This window comes from Ovis aries, chromosome 2 (assembly GCF_016772045.2).
Source record: "Ovis aries strain OAR_USU_Benz2616 breed Rambouillet chromosome 2, ARS-UI_Ramb_v3.0, whole genome shotgun sequence".
NCBI lineage: Eukaryota > Metazoa > Chordata > Mammalia > Artiodactyla > Bovidae > Ovis > Ovis aries.
In genome coordinates this window covers 248,094,687-248,108,321 of record NC_056055.1, presented here as the reverse complement: position 1 = coordinate 248,108,321, position 13,635 = coordinate 248,094,687, and the positions used below count along the sequence as shown (strand labels likewise).

The 13,635-nt window shown below is 54.3% G+C and overlaps 1 protein-coding gene across 1 annotated transcript in view; it reads left to right on the top strand.

Annotated features, from left to right (window-relative positions):
* The window catches only part of IGSF21 (immunoglobin superfamily member 21), a 273,439-nt gene that overhangs the window by 111,998 nt on the left and 147,806 nt on the right, over positions 1-13,635 (top strand). Inside the window, exon 2 of the mRNA XM_027965645.3 lies at positions 13,169-13,281. Coding sequence (XP_027821446.1) covers positions 13,169-13,281 — 113 coding nt within the window. The remainder of the gene's footprint in view (positions 1-13,168; positions 13,282-13,635) is intronic.

Here is a 13,635-nt window from a genome sequence, read left to right as displayed (position 1 = left end):
CAAGCGAGGCAAGGACGACTTCAGGGTGAACCTGGGAGACGGAGCCTGGGGTGAGCTGGTCCAAATGCAGGCTTGATTGGCAGGCCCAGCGCCAGCTTCCTGCAGCAGCCCACGCCCTTGGCCCTGCCCTCAGCCCAGGGCATGCTGCCCCGGCCGCATCACCTTGCCTTGCCTGCATCTCCGAGGCAAGAGGAATGAATGAGCAAGCTCTGCCCTTCTCTGGCCTCAGTGTCTCCTATCCACAAACTGGGAGGAAAACTGACCCACCCTGGCTCTCCAGACCCTCCAGCGAATCCATCAGAGAGGCATCAGGTGTCTTCAAAGCGCCACAGAACAGCTTTCCCAAGCCTTCTTATTAATAGTAGAACCACATCATTATCAATAATGAAACACAAATTAATAATAAATAAACAAACTAATGATAAATAATACATGTGTCATGAATAATACATTAATACTACAAGGCTTTTGAGCATCTATTGCCTCTGACGGGGGGAATTTGATTAGCTGGCTGGAGATCACAGAGGGGGAGTGTTTCAGAAGAGTCTGGGAGGTTTGGGAAGCCGTTGGACACCGAAAGTGGCAGGCACATCTCCCTGCAAAGGTGTAAAATGTTTAAGGTCCCTGGTGGCCCAGAACCGAGCTGACTTTCTGCTGGGGAGGCGAGAACCAGGAGCCTGAGGGTGGGGCCTTCCCGTCTAGATGTCTTTCCAGGGTTCAAATTTAGACTGTAAATCCATAATCAAGTAAGACAAAAAAGAATCTTGCTGCCTCAACAGAATTGATGTTTGGCCATGGTGAGGCTAACTGACGATGTCTGTAGACTTTATTTCTCCATCCATGGATTCATCCATCCATCCATCCATCCATCCATTCATCCAGTATGTCTTCAGTGCCAGCAGCCTGGCCAGCGAGAAGTTACTGAGTCATGCTTTTGGAGCTCATCCTCCAGGAGCTCATAGTTAGTTCACAATGGTGGCAGACGGACTGCCAAAAAAGAAAAAAAAAAAGGTGGCCCCATGTAACACGTTAGGGTTATTTTTGATGCTATGAGAAGGGCACTTACCCATGATTTGGGAGTTCAGGGGCAAGGTAGGTGAAGTTAGGGTGTATGCTGGGCAGCCTCTAGGGAAAATGGCATCTAAACTAAGATCTGAAGGGTTTATTGACGTGATGGGGGAAAGTGACAGCAGGTATTCCAGGCAAAAGGGCACTGGGTGCCAGGACCCAGTAGCCAGGCAAAGCATATTTCAGAAGCTCTAAGTAGTTCAGAATGACTGAGACTCAGCTTGAAAAAAGGCAGAGGGGCAAGAGATGAGCTGGAGGGAAGCAGGCTCTGAGTGTGCGGGAGGGGCCTTGGACTAAATTCTAAAGGCAACGAGCAGACGAAGAAGGATTCGGGTCATAAGTGTGGCATCAGCTCACTGGGCAGCAGCCCCATCCGCAGGGCTCCGGGCTCCGCCGTTCACCAAGCCCCGTGCTGTGCACTGCACATGTGTTAGGTCACCCATTACTTCCTGCCTGCAGCACCCGGGCCGGAACACTGATCACACGCCAGATATCCTCCAGGGATGCGCTCCAGGCCCCTGACCTTAAGAAGCTGCCGGCCTGATGGCAGAGACATACACAAAGAACCCTGTGTGATACTACAGTGCGATATGGACCGGCTGTGTCTGAGCTGCTCATGGGGGGCTGTGTTTTTAGATGAGGGCTCCCCCCATGTTCTTAGATGAGGGCGTGTCAGACTCCTGGAAATCAGGGATGGGGGGACTGTGGCGTCGAACCTGGAAGGCTGTGTACAAATTTCCCTGGGTGCACGGAGAGCGAGAGGGCAACCTCTCGGGACGAGGAAAATGGCACGGGCTAGAAGAACCTGAGAACGTCTGGGAGGGCTGGGGCGCGGGCCGCGCAAGCACAGTGAGAGGCTGATTGAGCTGGAGAGGCTGAGAGAGGCCAGACCATTAGGGGCCCGGTCGGCCATGACGGAAGCCGGACTTGACCCTGAATTGGAAGGCAATGGGGTGGGGAGATTGCATGACAGTAACCAGAGAGGTGGCGTCACCACACACGCACTGGAGAAACATCGTGGAGCCTCCAGTGTGGTGGAGGCATCGGAGGGACAGGGCTGGAGACTGGGGACCAGCAAGGGGGCTGTGCAGGGCCCTGGGGGGAAGTTTGAGGGCCCACACCAAGGCAGGATCGGCCGAGGGCAGACACACTTCTGAGAGCCACTGGAGAGGAAGAATTGATCCATCTCGGAGACAAATGAGCTATTAACCTCTGCTCTTTGTTCAGAAGCTTTCTTTCCTTAAAAGGGCCCCTCCACCCTCTGTCCCACCTTTGTTTCTGCTGCCAAGGAGGTGGGGGCTGACAGCACCTGTTAGCCCAGCAGGGGAGGGTGTATTTCACACAACCCCCAGCACCTGCCTGAAAGATATGGCTGCAGTAATTGGTCTGTTGTAATAATATTTCTTATGGCAGTAATTACACGGCTGCAGCATCCAGGGGGCTGTCATCGGTGCCATGCTCTGGTGTTTGTCTTCATGAGATGGGGTGACCTCTTTTCTTCATGGGTGGTGGTGCGTGGAGCTCCTGTTACCATGTGGAGATAAACCCCAGCCCTGCAGAAAGGGGAGGGTGGCCTGAGGAATCCTGTGGCCCTGGCTTCCACGGTCCTCTCTGAAGATGGAGCAGCTGCTACCACCCGACTGTCTGCCTGCCCCAGGTCAAGTCTCGATGGGGTCCAAGCTGGTTCTCCAGGGAAGGAGGGTCCTCAGAGTTCTCTGCACCACGTCTACGCTCCCAGACACAGAAGAGGGTGGAACACTGTCTCTGTCCTCATGGGATGTCTAGTCTGATGGCAGAAACTGCCCCTGCCCTCTGATAGAAGGATGGTGTTCCCTTGCTTTTGACTTTCCTCTAGTTACTTTGAATCGACAAGTGGTGACTTGGGTGACACAAGGTAGGCACTTCTGGGCCAAAGGAATTGTCCAAAGCTGGGTTCAGAGGACAGTGTATCAGGAATGGGAAGGGACAAATTCACCCATCCAGCCTCAGGTCACTCACAGTCCCAGAAAAGGTCAGATCCATCATCCGGCCTTCCTGGAACCTTCTGCTGGCTTTGAACTTGAAAATGGCCTTGGCGGTCAGTCATCTGCCTGCCCCGATGCAGAAGTGCTGCGTCCTGCAGTGGTGTATGACCGCACTGCACTGCAAGGAAGATTTCTTGAGTGCTTCTGGGCACCTCATCCCTCTACCCACTCCTGTTCTCAGCTTCTCCGCTTGGAAGAAAGGGACAGGGCCTCCCATGGGATGGAGGAAGAGTGGTGGGTTCAGATCAAAGGACCTTCTTGCCAAGCCTGGTTCTGTGTGATCACGAGAAAGTCTTTCTGTGTCTCCGAGCCTGTCTCCTTAACTCCAAACTGGGGGTATTATTCCCCAGGGTTGCGATGGTAATCAATAAGGTAGTAATTATAGATATCCTTTGAAAGCAGCCAGATACCACATGCTCATTCGCTTAGGTTTTTTCATTCATTTAATGCATATTTATTGAGCTTCTATTAATACTTATACTATTAAGTGCCAGGAACTGTTCTAATTTCTAAGGGATAAAGTAGTGATTAAAAACCACAAACCCAAGGATTTCTGGTTATGGTGAAATGGAGTCAAGCCCAGCATCTTTTTATTTTCCGTTAATTCAGCTATGAGACCTAGACAGAATGTGTGGACATCTATTTGAAAAATCTGAAACATAGATAGTAGCAGGCAGTTTGGGGAAGAACACCAGCATTCAAAGTACTGCTGAATAATTAATATAAATAAGACCTAGAGTCTCACAAAGTAATACTTAAAATGTCCAAGATACAAAGTAAAAGTCACACGACATAATGACATACAAAGAACTGCAGAAATCTCAGCTTACAGGAGCAAAGACGATTAATAGACTCCAATGATGAGACGAGCACCTGTGCTGGGATTATCTAACAAGGGCTTTAAGGTAAGAAAAGTACTTGAGCAAACAATCACAAATCATCTTGAAACAAATGACACAAAGTTTCCATAAAGACATAAAGGATATAAGGAAGAGCCAAATAGAAATTTTAGAAATGAAAAATACAATAACTGACACTTAAAGACTCACTGGATAGACTCAGTAACAGGATAGGGCAGACAGGAAAAAGTCAGCAGACTTGAAATAGCTCAGTAGGAATGATCCAATCTGAACAACAGGAAAAAGAAAACGGATTGAGACGCACGCACAACACGCATACACACAAAGCCTCTGCTCGGAGACACACGTACACACACACGAAGCCTCTGCTCGCACGGAGCTTGCAACCCAGGTGGGTACTGGATGCGGGGGTGAGGGTAAGATGTCAGCGGATAATCCACAAATAAATATATATCCGGTAATCATAAATATTTTAAGAAGAGAAGCGCAGGGTAGAGAGTTAGAGAATGACAAGGATACAATTTTATATAGACAGGATGATTAGAAAAGGATTCTCCACGGCAGGGGCATTTGAGCAGAGGAAGCATTGAGGTCTTGAGCCATGTGAGCATCTGAGGAGAGATTGTTCTGAGAGGCGGGAGCAGCAGGTGCAAAGGCTCTGGGGTAGGGATGAGCTCAGAGGATGAGCTTGGAGATACAGAAAGACTTTCTCGTGATCACACAGAACCAGGCTTGGCAAGAAGGTCCTTTGATCTGAACCCACCACTCTTCCTGTGTGTGGAGGGAAGGAGGCAGAGGGCGAGGGGAATTGGAATCAGAGGGATGGGCAGGGGTGAAGGTGGGCACAGAGAGGCCAGCTGAGACGCAGGGCAATAGCCAGCAGCTTCCCCAGTGGCTCAGCAGTAAAGAACCCTCTAGCAATGAAGGAGCCGTGGGAGACACGGGCTTGATCCCTGGGTCGGGAAGATCCCCTGGAGGAGGACATGGCTACCCACTCCAGTATTCTTGCCTGGAGAATCCCATGGATAGGGGAGCCTGGTGGGCTCCATGGGGTTGCAAAGAGCCAGGCAGGACTGCAGCGGCTTAGCACGTATGCACACAACCCATCTGCTGCAGGGTACCTGGTTACCTCTGCTGACGGGCAGGCGACAGGAGAAGAGAGGGAGGTAGGACCCCAGCTCAGCACAGTGTTCCAGGAGAGACAGGACGCTGTCCAGACGCAGGAGCAGCTCTGGCCCCGGTCCTGAGCCTGCCAGCTCCCGCAGTCACCTTGCCTAGATGGCGCCCACGTTCCTGCCCCAGGGCCCTGCGGGCCCAGCAAGTGCTGCTGGGCCTGGGTTCTGCAGCCTGTACCCGTGGTTCCCGCCGCCTGTGGCCTCTGCTCTACCCTCCAGGCTGTCTGTTGACCCCCTTGTTATGTCTCGTATGCTACCATCCCCGATGGGACGGCCACTCACCACGAGGGGCTTCCCGCCTGACCTCTCTGAGGAGCCCTAGAGGACGCTCTCAGATGGCGTCAACATCAGTCCAAGCGGATGTGGTCAAAGAGGCAGGTTCAGAAGGCACCTGGGGTCACAGCCCCTTCGGCTGGGGCTGCCTCGGACCACAGGGATGAGGCGCTTCTGAGAAGGCTCTCCTGGGGACAGCACCTGCTCTCATTATGGAACAGTCTAGAGGATGGGCAGGATTAATTCGTTTCTTCTTTCAGCACATGCGCAGGTCTGGGCACTGCTCTAGCCACACAGGTGTCACAGATAGAGACAGCTGGCCCTGCGCACGGAGAACACACAATGAACACGTCATCGCAGCAACTTCAAGGGTCCTAAGAGGTCGGAAGGGAGGGGTGATCGGGTAGACTGCGATGGCCTGGGGAGTCAGGGAGAGCTTTCTTGTGGAAGTGAGACCTGCGACTCCTTGAAGGATGAGCCAGAGTGAGGCCTGTGCTGGGCCTGGAGAGAGGAGTCAGAGTCCACACGTGACGGAGAACAGACACAGTCGGGCCTGGCTGGGCCGCGAGACCCAGGCCTGGGCCAGCTCACCTCACTCTCCATGGCCCGGCCTCCCTTTCTGTGGAGCGGCGGGAAGCTCTGGAGGCCCTTTCCGAGGCCAGGGAGTGCATTTTAAAGCACGCACACTGGCTGCTGCTGAGGAGGAGGATTGAAGGGCATCCGTGGAGGCAGGAAGCCCAAGACAAACCCTATCTCACAAGCTATGTCTTAAGTGGCGCCCACATCTAGCAAACACTTGTTTTAGCATTGAGAGCACTTGTCCCAGGAAACCCCTCGGTCCTGGGCAGACTAATATAATCACCGGATATAATTCATGCCTCTTTTCACTAAATCACAGCGGGCCTGTGCCCCTCCCACGGAAGCCCTCCCTGACTGCCCTCTACCCTTGAGGCCAGACATAAGCCAGCCCTCTGGATATATCCCCCACCCCGAGTTGGGAAAAGGGAGGGGCGCAATGCTGGGATGCCTCGAGGGGGGTTTCCGGATAGAGGAGCCGTTTGTCACCACCCCATTGGGCGGGTGCCTGATTCCTAAATATCGCCTGCGATTTTGCTAAATGTGTCTTAACGGGAGCGGCATAAACGCTGTCAGAGATAGAGGGCGAGAGTGATGGTCCCGTTCAGGATAATGAACTGCTTAGTTAAGATGAATCCGTTTCCACTTCTGATCTTGCTTTTCGATACCGTGCTTGGTGGGGGCGGGGAGTGGGGTGTGGAGGCTCATGCATCAAGGCTGATTGGTGGCAAGTTTAATGCCGAGAAAGACAGAGCTCCGTCTTTAGCTGCTTCATGGACAAGTTCACGTCTCAGAGAAATGGAGATGCGTCGTATATGCAATGATGCTGTCAGGATTTGAGCTCAGTGAACATCTGACGTGGGACTGATCAGAGCTGGAAGACCCAAAAAATACAGTTCACCCCTCATTTTGCAGATGAGAAAAAACAGGCCCAGAGAGAGGGGCGGCTCACCTGAGGTCCCAGAGCCAGCGGGCCCCACAGCGGAGCCCACAATTCATCTCTCGTGCTTGTTCCACCGGATCCGCTGCCTCCTGGCGGCTGCGTGGACCCATCTCTCCCATCCCTGCCCTTCCCACCCGTCCGGGAGCTTGATTCAGCGATCCTGGCAGAAGGGGGGCTCTTTTTTCGCCTATGCATGATTTTATTTATTTTTTAGTTTTAAAAAATTTTGAAGTATAGTTGACTTACGACATTGTGTTTATTTTCTGCTGAACAGCAAAGTGACTCAGCAACACACACACACACACACACACACACACACACACACTCTCTCTCTCCTCCGTGTCCGTTTCCATTCTGGTCCGTCACAGGGTGTTGAATGCAGTTTCCTGGGCTGCATAGTAGGGCCTTCTTGCTTACCCATCCCGTCTGCAGTCTGCAGTAGCTGGCCTCTGCTAATCCCAAATTCCCTCCCCTCCCCTCCCCGCCCTCACACCCCACAGCCACAAGTCTGTTCTCTGCACAGAGCGGGGCTCCCGGGGACTCCTCTCTTCAGCCTGTCTTCCACTTCATGGGGAGGACTCCTTGTGGGTCTCCTGGCTCTGACCGCAGCCCGGATGGGACACCTGGGTGAAAGGGTCAGCCCTGAACCTGCTCCCACTCTCTGACTAGCTTCCACATGTCAGATCCCACTCTTCCCACTTCCATCCAGGGACCGCCCTTCCTGGACAGTGGGGACCGGGAGGGAACAGGGATCTGGCGGAGGCTCAGGGGTTGCCCGCTGTGGGCAGGGGTCAAGATGAGCAAACTCCTAAAACATGCTTCACCATGTGGGGCATCAACATTACTCATGGGGAAACTGAGTCCTTAGCAGCCACATAACCTGCCTGGTGATGACTGAGTCGTGGGGTAACTTGAACCAGATAACTGACTTCAAACTTGCTGAACGTCTGTGGGTAGGAGAAGCAAAGGAAGTGAGGAGGGTATTTTCAGAAAAAGAACCAAAGCAGGGTCTTCAGAAGGTGATGAAAACCTGTGAAATAGGAGCTGAAGGAAGGTTTGCTGGACCTAGAGAACTTTCGCTGTGGTTTTCTCTTGCAAGAAACTCCTTGGCCATGAACCGTCGCTCTTCCCTCTCCAGCGTGTGTCTGTTTGGGAAGGTGATTCTCACCTGTGACCCAGGCGTTGACCGGTAATGCAATCCTTGCCTGGTACATAGGTCAGAAAGGCACCCGGCCACCTGCTCTCCCCTCCCTTCCCAGCCCTGGTCCTGCCTCCAGACCCAACAGTCAGAGCCCATGCGTTGCCTGAGGCTTGTCCTGGCCTTGGCTAGGAAAGCTCCAGAGAGCCCAACTTCGTGGTAAGGCTCTCAAGCCTGGAGGGAACGGGGCCCCCCATCCGTCGCTGGGGCCTGCCCCCACCCCAGACCACTGTGTCTGCAGTCTCCATCTCTCCCTGTCACCTTCCCCACCCTGAGGGCCAGGCTTCTGCTGAAGATAGAGTCGACACAACGGTCAATCACAGGCGAGCCCCAGCATCTTCACGAGACCTGCGAGTCTCATGACTGCTCTGGGCGGTAGCAAAGGAAAGACTGGCCTCAGAGTCGGACAGATCCGGGTCCAAACCCCAGCTTTGCTGATTACCTGGCAGCAGTACTGAGCCGGGCCCTGCATCCCTCTGACCTGCCGTTCTTCCTTTGAGGCAGAGAAGTCGTATTCACCGGGTGGTGTGAGGACCGAAATTGCCTGCCCAGAAGGAAGCTCAAAAAGCAGTACTCATATGCTTATTTCAGTACTCCACTGATATTAATGAAACTCACTTTCCAGAAGGAGAGGCAGATGTGCAAACAGGCAGTCCCCCTCCCGTGTGACCCACACGGGAACCGCGGCATCTTACAAGGAAGGCACAGGCAGGCTGCTGCAGGAGCCGGCGGCAAAGTGGGAGGGACGTTTCTGGGAAATCCAGAAAGTGCCATGTGCCCAGGGAAGGAAGTTTTTATCCTTAGAACTGAGACCTCCTGCCTCTTCTGTGGCCTGGCCCTCCCCCTCCTCTGCCCCAGCCACTCCCAGGGGGTCCAAGAAGAGGAGGGTCCTCAGCTGGGAGCAATTCACCCCCATCCTCCACACTCTGTGACTTCAAGGAAGGAAACTTCAGGAGTGGGAGCCACAGTCACTTCCTGAGGGCAGCGTTTGCTAGTGTTTGCTCCAGAGGACTCCGGCAGGGCAGGGGGGGTAAACGCCTCCTTAAATCCAGCACCCTAGGCACCTCACTTGCCCCACCCTCATCCTGGTCCTGAGAGATGCTCAGTCACGGATGGTCTTCAGAGGACACAATGGTACAAAAAGGTTCCAACCACTGCCTGTTTGGCGAATCAAAAGCACACTCCAATCTCAGGGCCTTTGCACGTGTGACGGCTTCTGTCTGCAGTGTTCGCTCCCTAGAATCACACACGGCTCACACTTTGCTTTACTCTGGCCCTTTCAAAAAGGCCTCCTGGGTTGCACCCTGTCCAGATCGACCCTTCTTCCGTTACTCTCCTTTGCTTTACGCTGATTCTCTTTTCTTCATTACTCTGGGCACACTTCCCATCATTTGGTCCTTTGGCTATTGTCTCTTCTGCCGGAACGTCAGCAGGATGTGCCTATTCTCATGATTGTATTCCTAGTGTCTGGCATAGCACCAGGCAGTGAACGTTGTTCAGTTGCTGAGTCGTGTCCGACTCTTGGCAGCCCCATGGACTGCAGCCCTCCAGGCTTCCCTGTCCTTCACTTTTTCCCAGAGTTTGCTCTAACGTCCCTTGAGTCAGTGACGCTCATCCCCATCTCATCTCATCCTCTCCTGGGATCAGAGCCAGGAGACCCACGAGGAGTCCTCTCCACAAAGCTGAGCACAGGCTGAAGAGAGGCCCCGCAAGAGCCCCGCTCTGTGCAGAGAACAGACTTGTGGCTGCTGGGGGGCGGGGGCGGGGAGGGGAGGGAAGTTGGGATTAGCAGAGGCGAGCTATTGCAGACAGGATGGATAAGCAAGAAGGCCCTACGGTGCAGCCCAGGGAACTACATTCAACACCCTGTGACGGACCAGAATGGAAAAGAACACGGGGGAGAGTGTGTGCATGTGTGCGTGCGTGTGTGTGTGTGCGCGTGTGCATGTGTGTGCATGTGTGCGTGCGTGTGTGTGTGCGCGTGTGCATGTGTGTGCATGTGTGCGTGCGCGTGTGTGTGCGCGTGTGCATGTGTGTGCATGTGTGCATGCGCGTGTGTGTGTGCGTGTGCACGTGTGTGCATGTGTGTGTGCGCGTGTGTGTGCGCGTGTGCATGTGTGTGCATGTGTGCGTGCACGTGTGTGTGCGCGTGTGCATGTGGGTGCACGTGTGTGCACGTGTGTGCGTGTGTGCGCGCGCGTGTGTGCATGCGCGTGTGTGTGCACGTGTGTGTGTCTGAGTCACTTTGCTGTACAGCAAAAATGAGGGGAATGAGTCGCTTCCTTCTCCCGCCTTCGATCTTTCCCAGCATCAGGGTCTTTTCCTGATGAGCTGGCTCTCCGCATCAGGTGGCCAAAGTATTGGAGCTTCAGCTTCAGCGTCAGTCCTTCCCATGAATACTCAAGGTTGACCTCCTTTAGGATGGACTGGAAGTGAATAGATTCTCAATAAAAACCAGCGCTTCCACCATTTCCTCCAATGCCCACTGGACTCACGCCTGTGATTCCCTCAGGGCTCGCCAGGAAACAGTGACCCTGCCAGTTGGCACCCCCCCACCGGCCCGCCTCACACGCGCAGCATCTGTGCCCACCTTGGGCTGGCTGGAAGGTTTATGCATCTGAGAATCTGTCCTTTCTGTCTCCTTCCAGTGGGAAGGACCACTCTCTTGTCTTGAGCTCCTCAGCCATCTGGACAAATGATGCTCATCTCAGTTGTAGTTCCAAAAGTGAGACATGCCCCCCACCCAGGGTTAAGGCAGCCGTACTGGAAAGGTGGGCATTGGGTCAGGCTGGGACCCATACAGAAGGGGGTCAGGTCCTCGTCTCCTGTTGCACGCCCTCCCCCCAGCAACACACCCTTGTTGTTGTATTGGATGGGAAGTGTTTGCCGGCCCGCCCTCACTGCGTCCATCAGTAGCTGTGTGTAGCACGGCAGAATGGCAGTCATAATAGAATCGGAAGGTCTGGATCTGAATCCCAGCGCTGCCACTTATAGCTACGTGATCTCGGCAGGTTACTTAGCCTCTCTATTTCCGTGTGGGAAGTCGGACTAATCCTAGGTCCTCTCTCTTAGGATTGTCACGACAATTAGGTGAGTGAGTGTGTATTAAGTGCAGAGTCCAGTGGCTGGCACAGAACGGGTGCCATGGAAATGGGAACCACTATTCCTGTATCACACTTGGCTTGCGCCAGGGTCCTCCCTCCCCTTGGGGTTCATCCTCCGGCAGGTGGCCTCTTTGTTTGTCACAGTTTGGCACCCGCGGGGCTTGGGGGCGTCGCTGAGCACCCAGGCTGGGTCAGGTTTCCCCTCTCCCCTCCCCTAGCCCCTCACGGTTACCTGTCATCCCCCTGGTCCAGTGGGGTCGTGTTGTGAATCTGCCCCACCACTGTCCATTCCCAGAGAGCAAGGCAATGCTCAAGCCACTCTGCTTCCTGGATACGGCCCAGGGCCTGCTCAGAGCAGGTGGGAACACAGTCTGGGGCAGAATAAACGAGGAGAGAAGGGGGCAGAAGACGGGCCCTCCTTCCAGTTAGCTCGGTCACTGCTCTCGCGGGTCATGTGTTCTCTGGTGCTCCCTGTGAGTCTGACCTTTGGTCTAAGTTAGAGGCCACCTGAGGTGGGCCCCAACTTCACTCCCTTGCCCTGGGCATTGGGAACTGAAGCTTTGGACCACACCAGTCGAGTCTGCCTCCAGCTTCCAAATTGATCCCCTCGAGGTCGATTCTTTTTTTTTTTTTTTCTGCAGAATGTTGTAACCATTAACTTCCAGGCAGGGGTCAGACCCCTGGGCCCCATCTGCTCAGGTCGCCTGCACAATTGAAATCCCTGAGCCCATTCTGGCTAGTTTTCTCATTAAGACAATCGGACTGGATTGATCCATTAAATCAATGGTTGGATATCAACCGGCAGGAAGCCAATCCCATGAGCCTGGATGATCAGCCCAAGAATGAGATCGCCCGGCAAGCTGGAGTGGGTTCCTTGCCCTCACGATGGGGCTCTGGGAGGCAGACGGGTGGGTCAGAGGACTCAGCAGGCTGGACTTTGGTGAGGAGGCATCAGTGTTGCCCGGCTGTGTCTATCAGGAGAAAAGCCCCTGCTCCTGGGAGCTGGGCAGGGATTCTGGGGACAGCTGGTGTGTGAGAAACACCATCTGTGCTTTTGGACAATCGAGACTCCTTCCCAGGCCATCAGCCCGTCACACTCCCACCACCCCCACCCCCCACCGTGGCCCAGGGTTGCAAGGTGTGTGTGATGGGGGTTGGGGGTTCAGGAAGCAAAGCAGCAGCTTCCCAGGTCTCTGTTCCTCTCTCACCAGGAGAAATTTTCTGAGGCTGGAAATGCAGAAGTACCTAGAACACCAAATCGGCATTCCAGGGTCTGGGTGCATGGGATGCTGATGGGGTTTAAGGGTTGGCTAAGGGACCCCTATTCAAATAGGTTTGGAAACACTAGTGTTAGCCGCCTGTCTGACCCATTGCGACCCCATGTACTGTAGCCAGCGAGGCTCCTGTGTCCATGGGATTCTCCAGGCAAGAATATTGGAGTGGGTAGCCATTCCCTTCTCCAGGGCATCTTCCCAACCCGGAAGTCGAACCTGGGTCTCCTGCATTGCAGGCAGATTCTTTACCATTGGAGCCTCATGGAAGCCCTGGGAAATATATCTCAGCCTGTTCATTTCCTACAGAGCTGACGCGTGTCAAGCTTTCTAAAAGAAGTGGGGAGGAGTAGTGTTGGATGGAAGGTCTGGGACATCTGACAGAAATACACTGAAGCGTTTCCTCCAGGAGTCAGCAGGGCCTGCTTTCACGGGACAGTTCATCCCAACGAGCGTCTGCAGGGTTGATGGGATCCCTGAGGGCCAGGGAGGTTCTCAGAAAGGGAGGCACCAGTGAGGAGGAAGTGAGGTGGGCGAGCGCCACTCACATCCCCTCTCACGTGGGCTCCAGTGCAGACAGCGCCGCCTGCAGCCGGGGAGGCCCCCTCACCCCACCAGGGCGCCAGCCCTCCGGGTCAGCCCACACCCTCACCATCCTCTCCCCTTTCCTCCACAGGCTACTTGACTGTCAACATTGAGCCTCTCCCGCCCGTGGTGGCTGGTGATGCCGTGACCTTGAAGTGTAACTTCAAGACCGATGGCCGCATGCGTGAGATCGTGTGGTACCGGGTAAGTCCCCTCCGCGGTCCGCCCCTTCCCGCCCCGTGCCTCTCACCAGGATGGGGGTGGAGTCCCCGGAGCCTCTCTGGAGACCCCCGTGGGATCGGCGATGCCCTCAGCCCTCACCAGCCCTGAGCTGTCCTGTGCCCTCTGCCTGACCCTCCTTTGCTGAATCCCTCCGTAAAGATCCCTCTGCCCAGTCTTCCCTTCTGACCTCAGAGTCTATCTTGTCCTGGCATCTTTGATGTCCTAACACGCCCTTATGCTCAGGAAACCCTCTGCGACCCGAGTGCTAGTTACTAACACCCAATGCACTGACTGCAGTATAATTAAAGAACGCTGAAGGGTGAAATTTGGGGCATG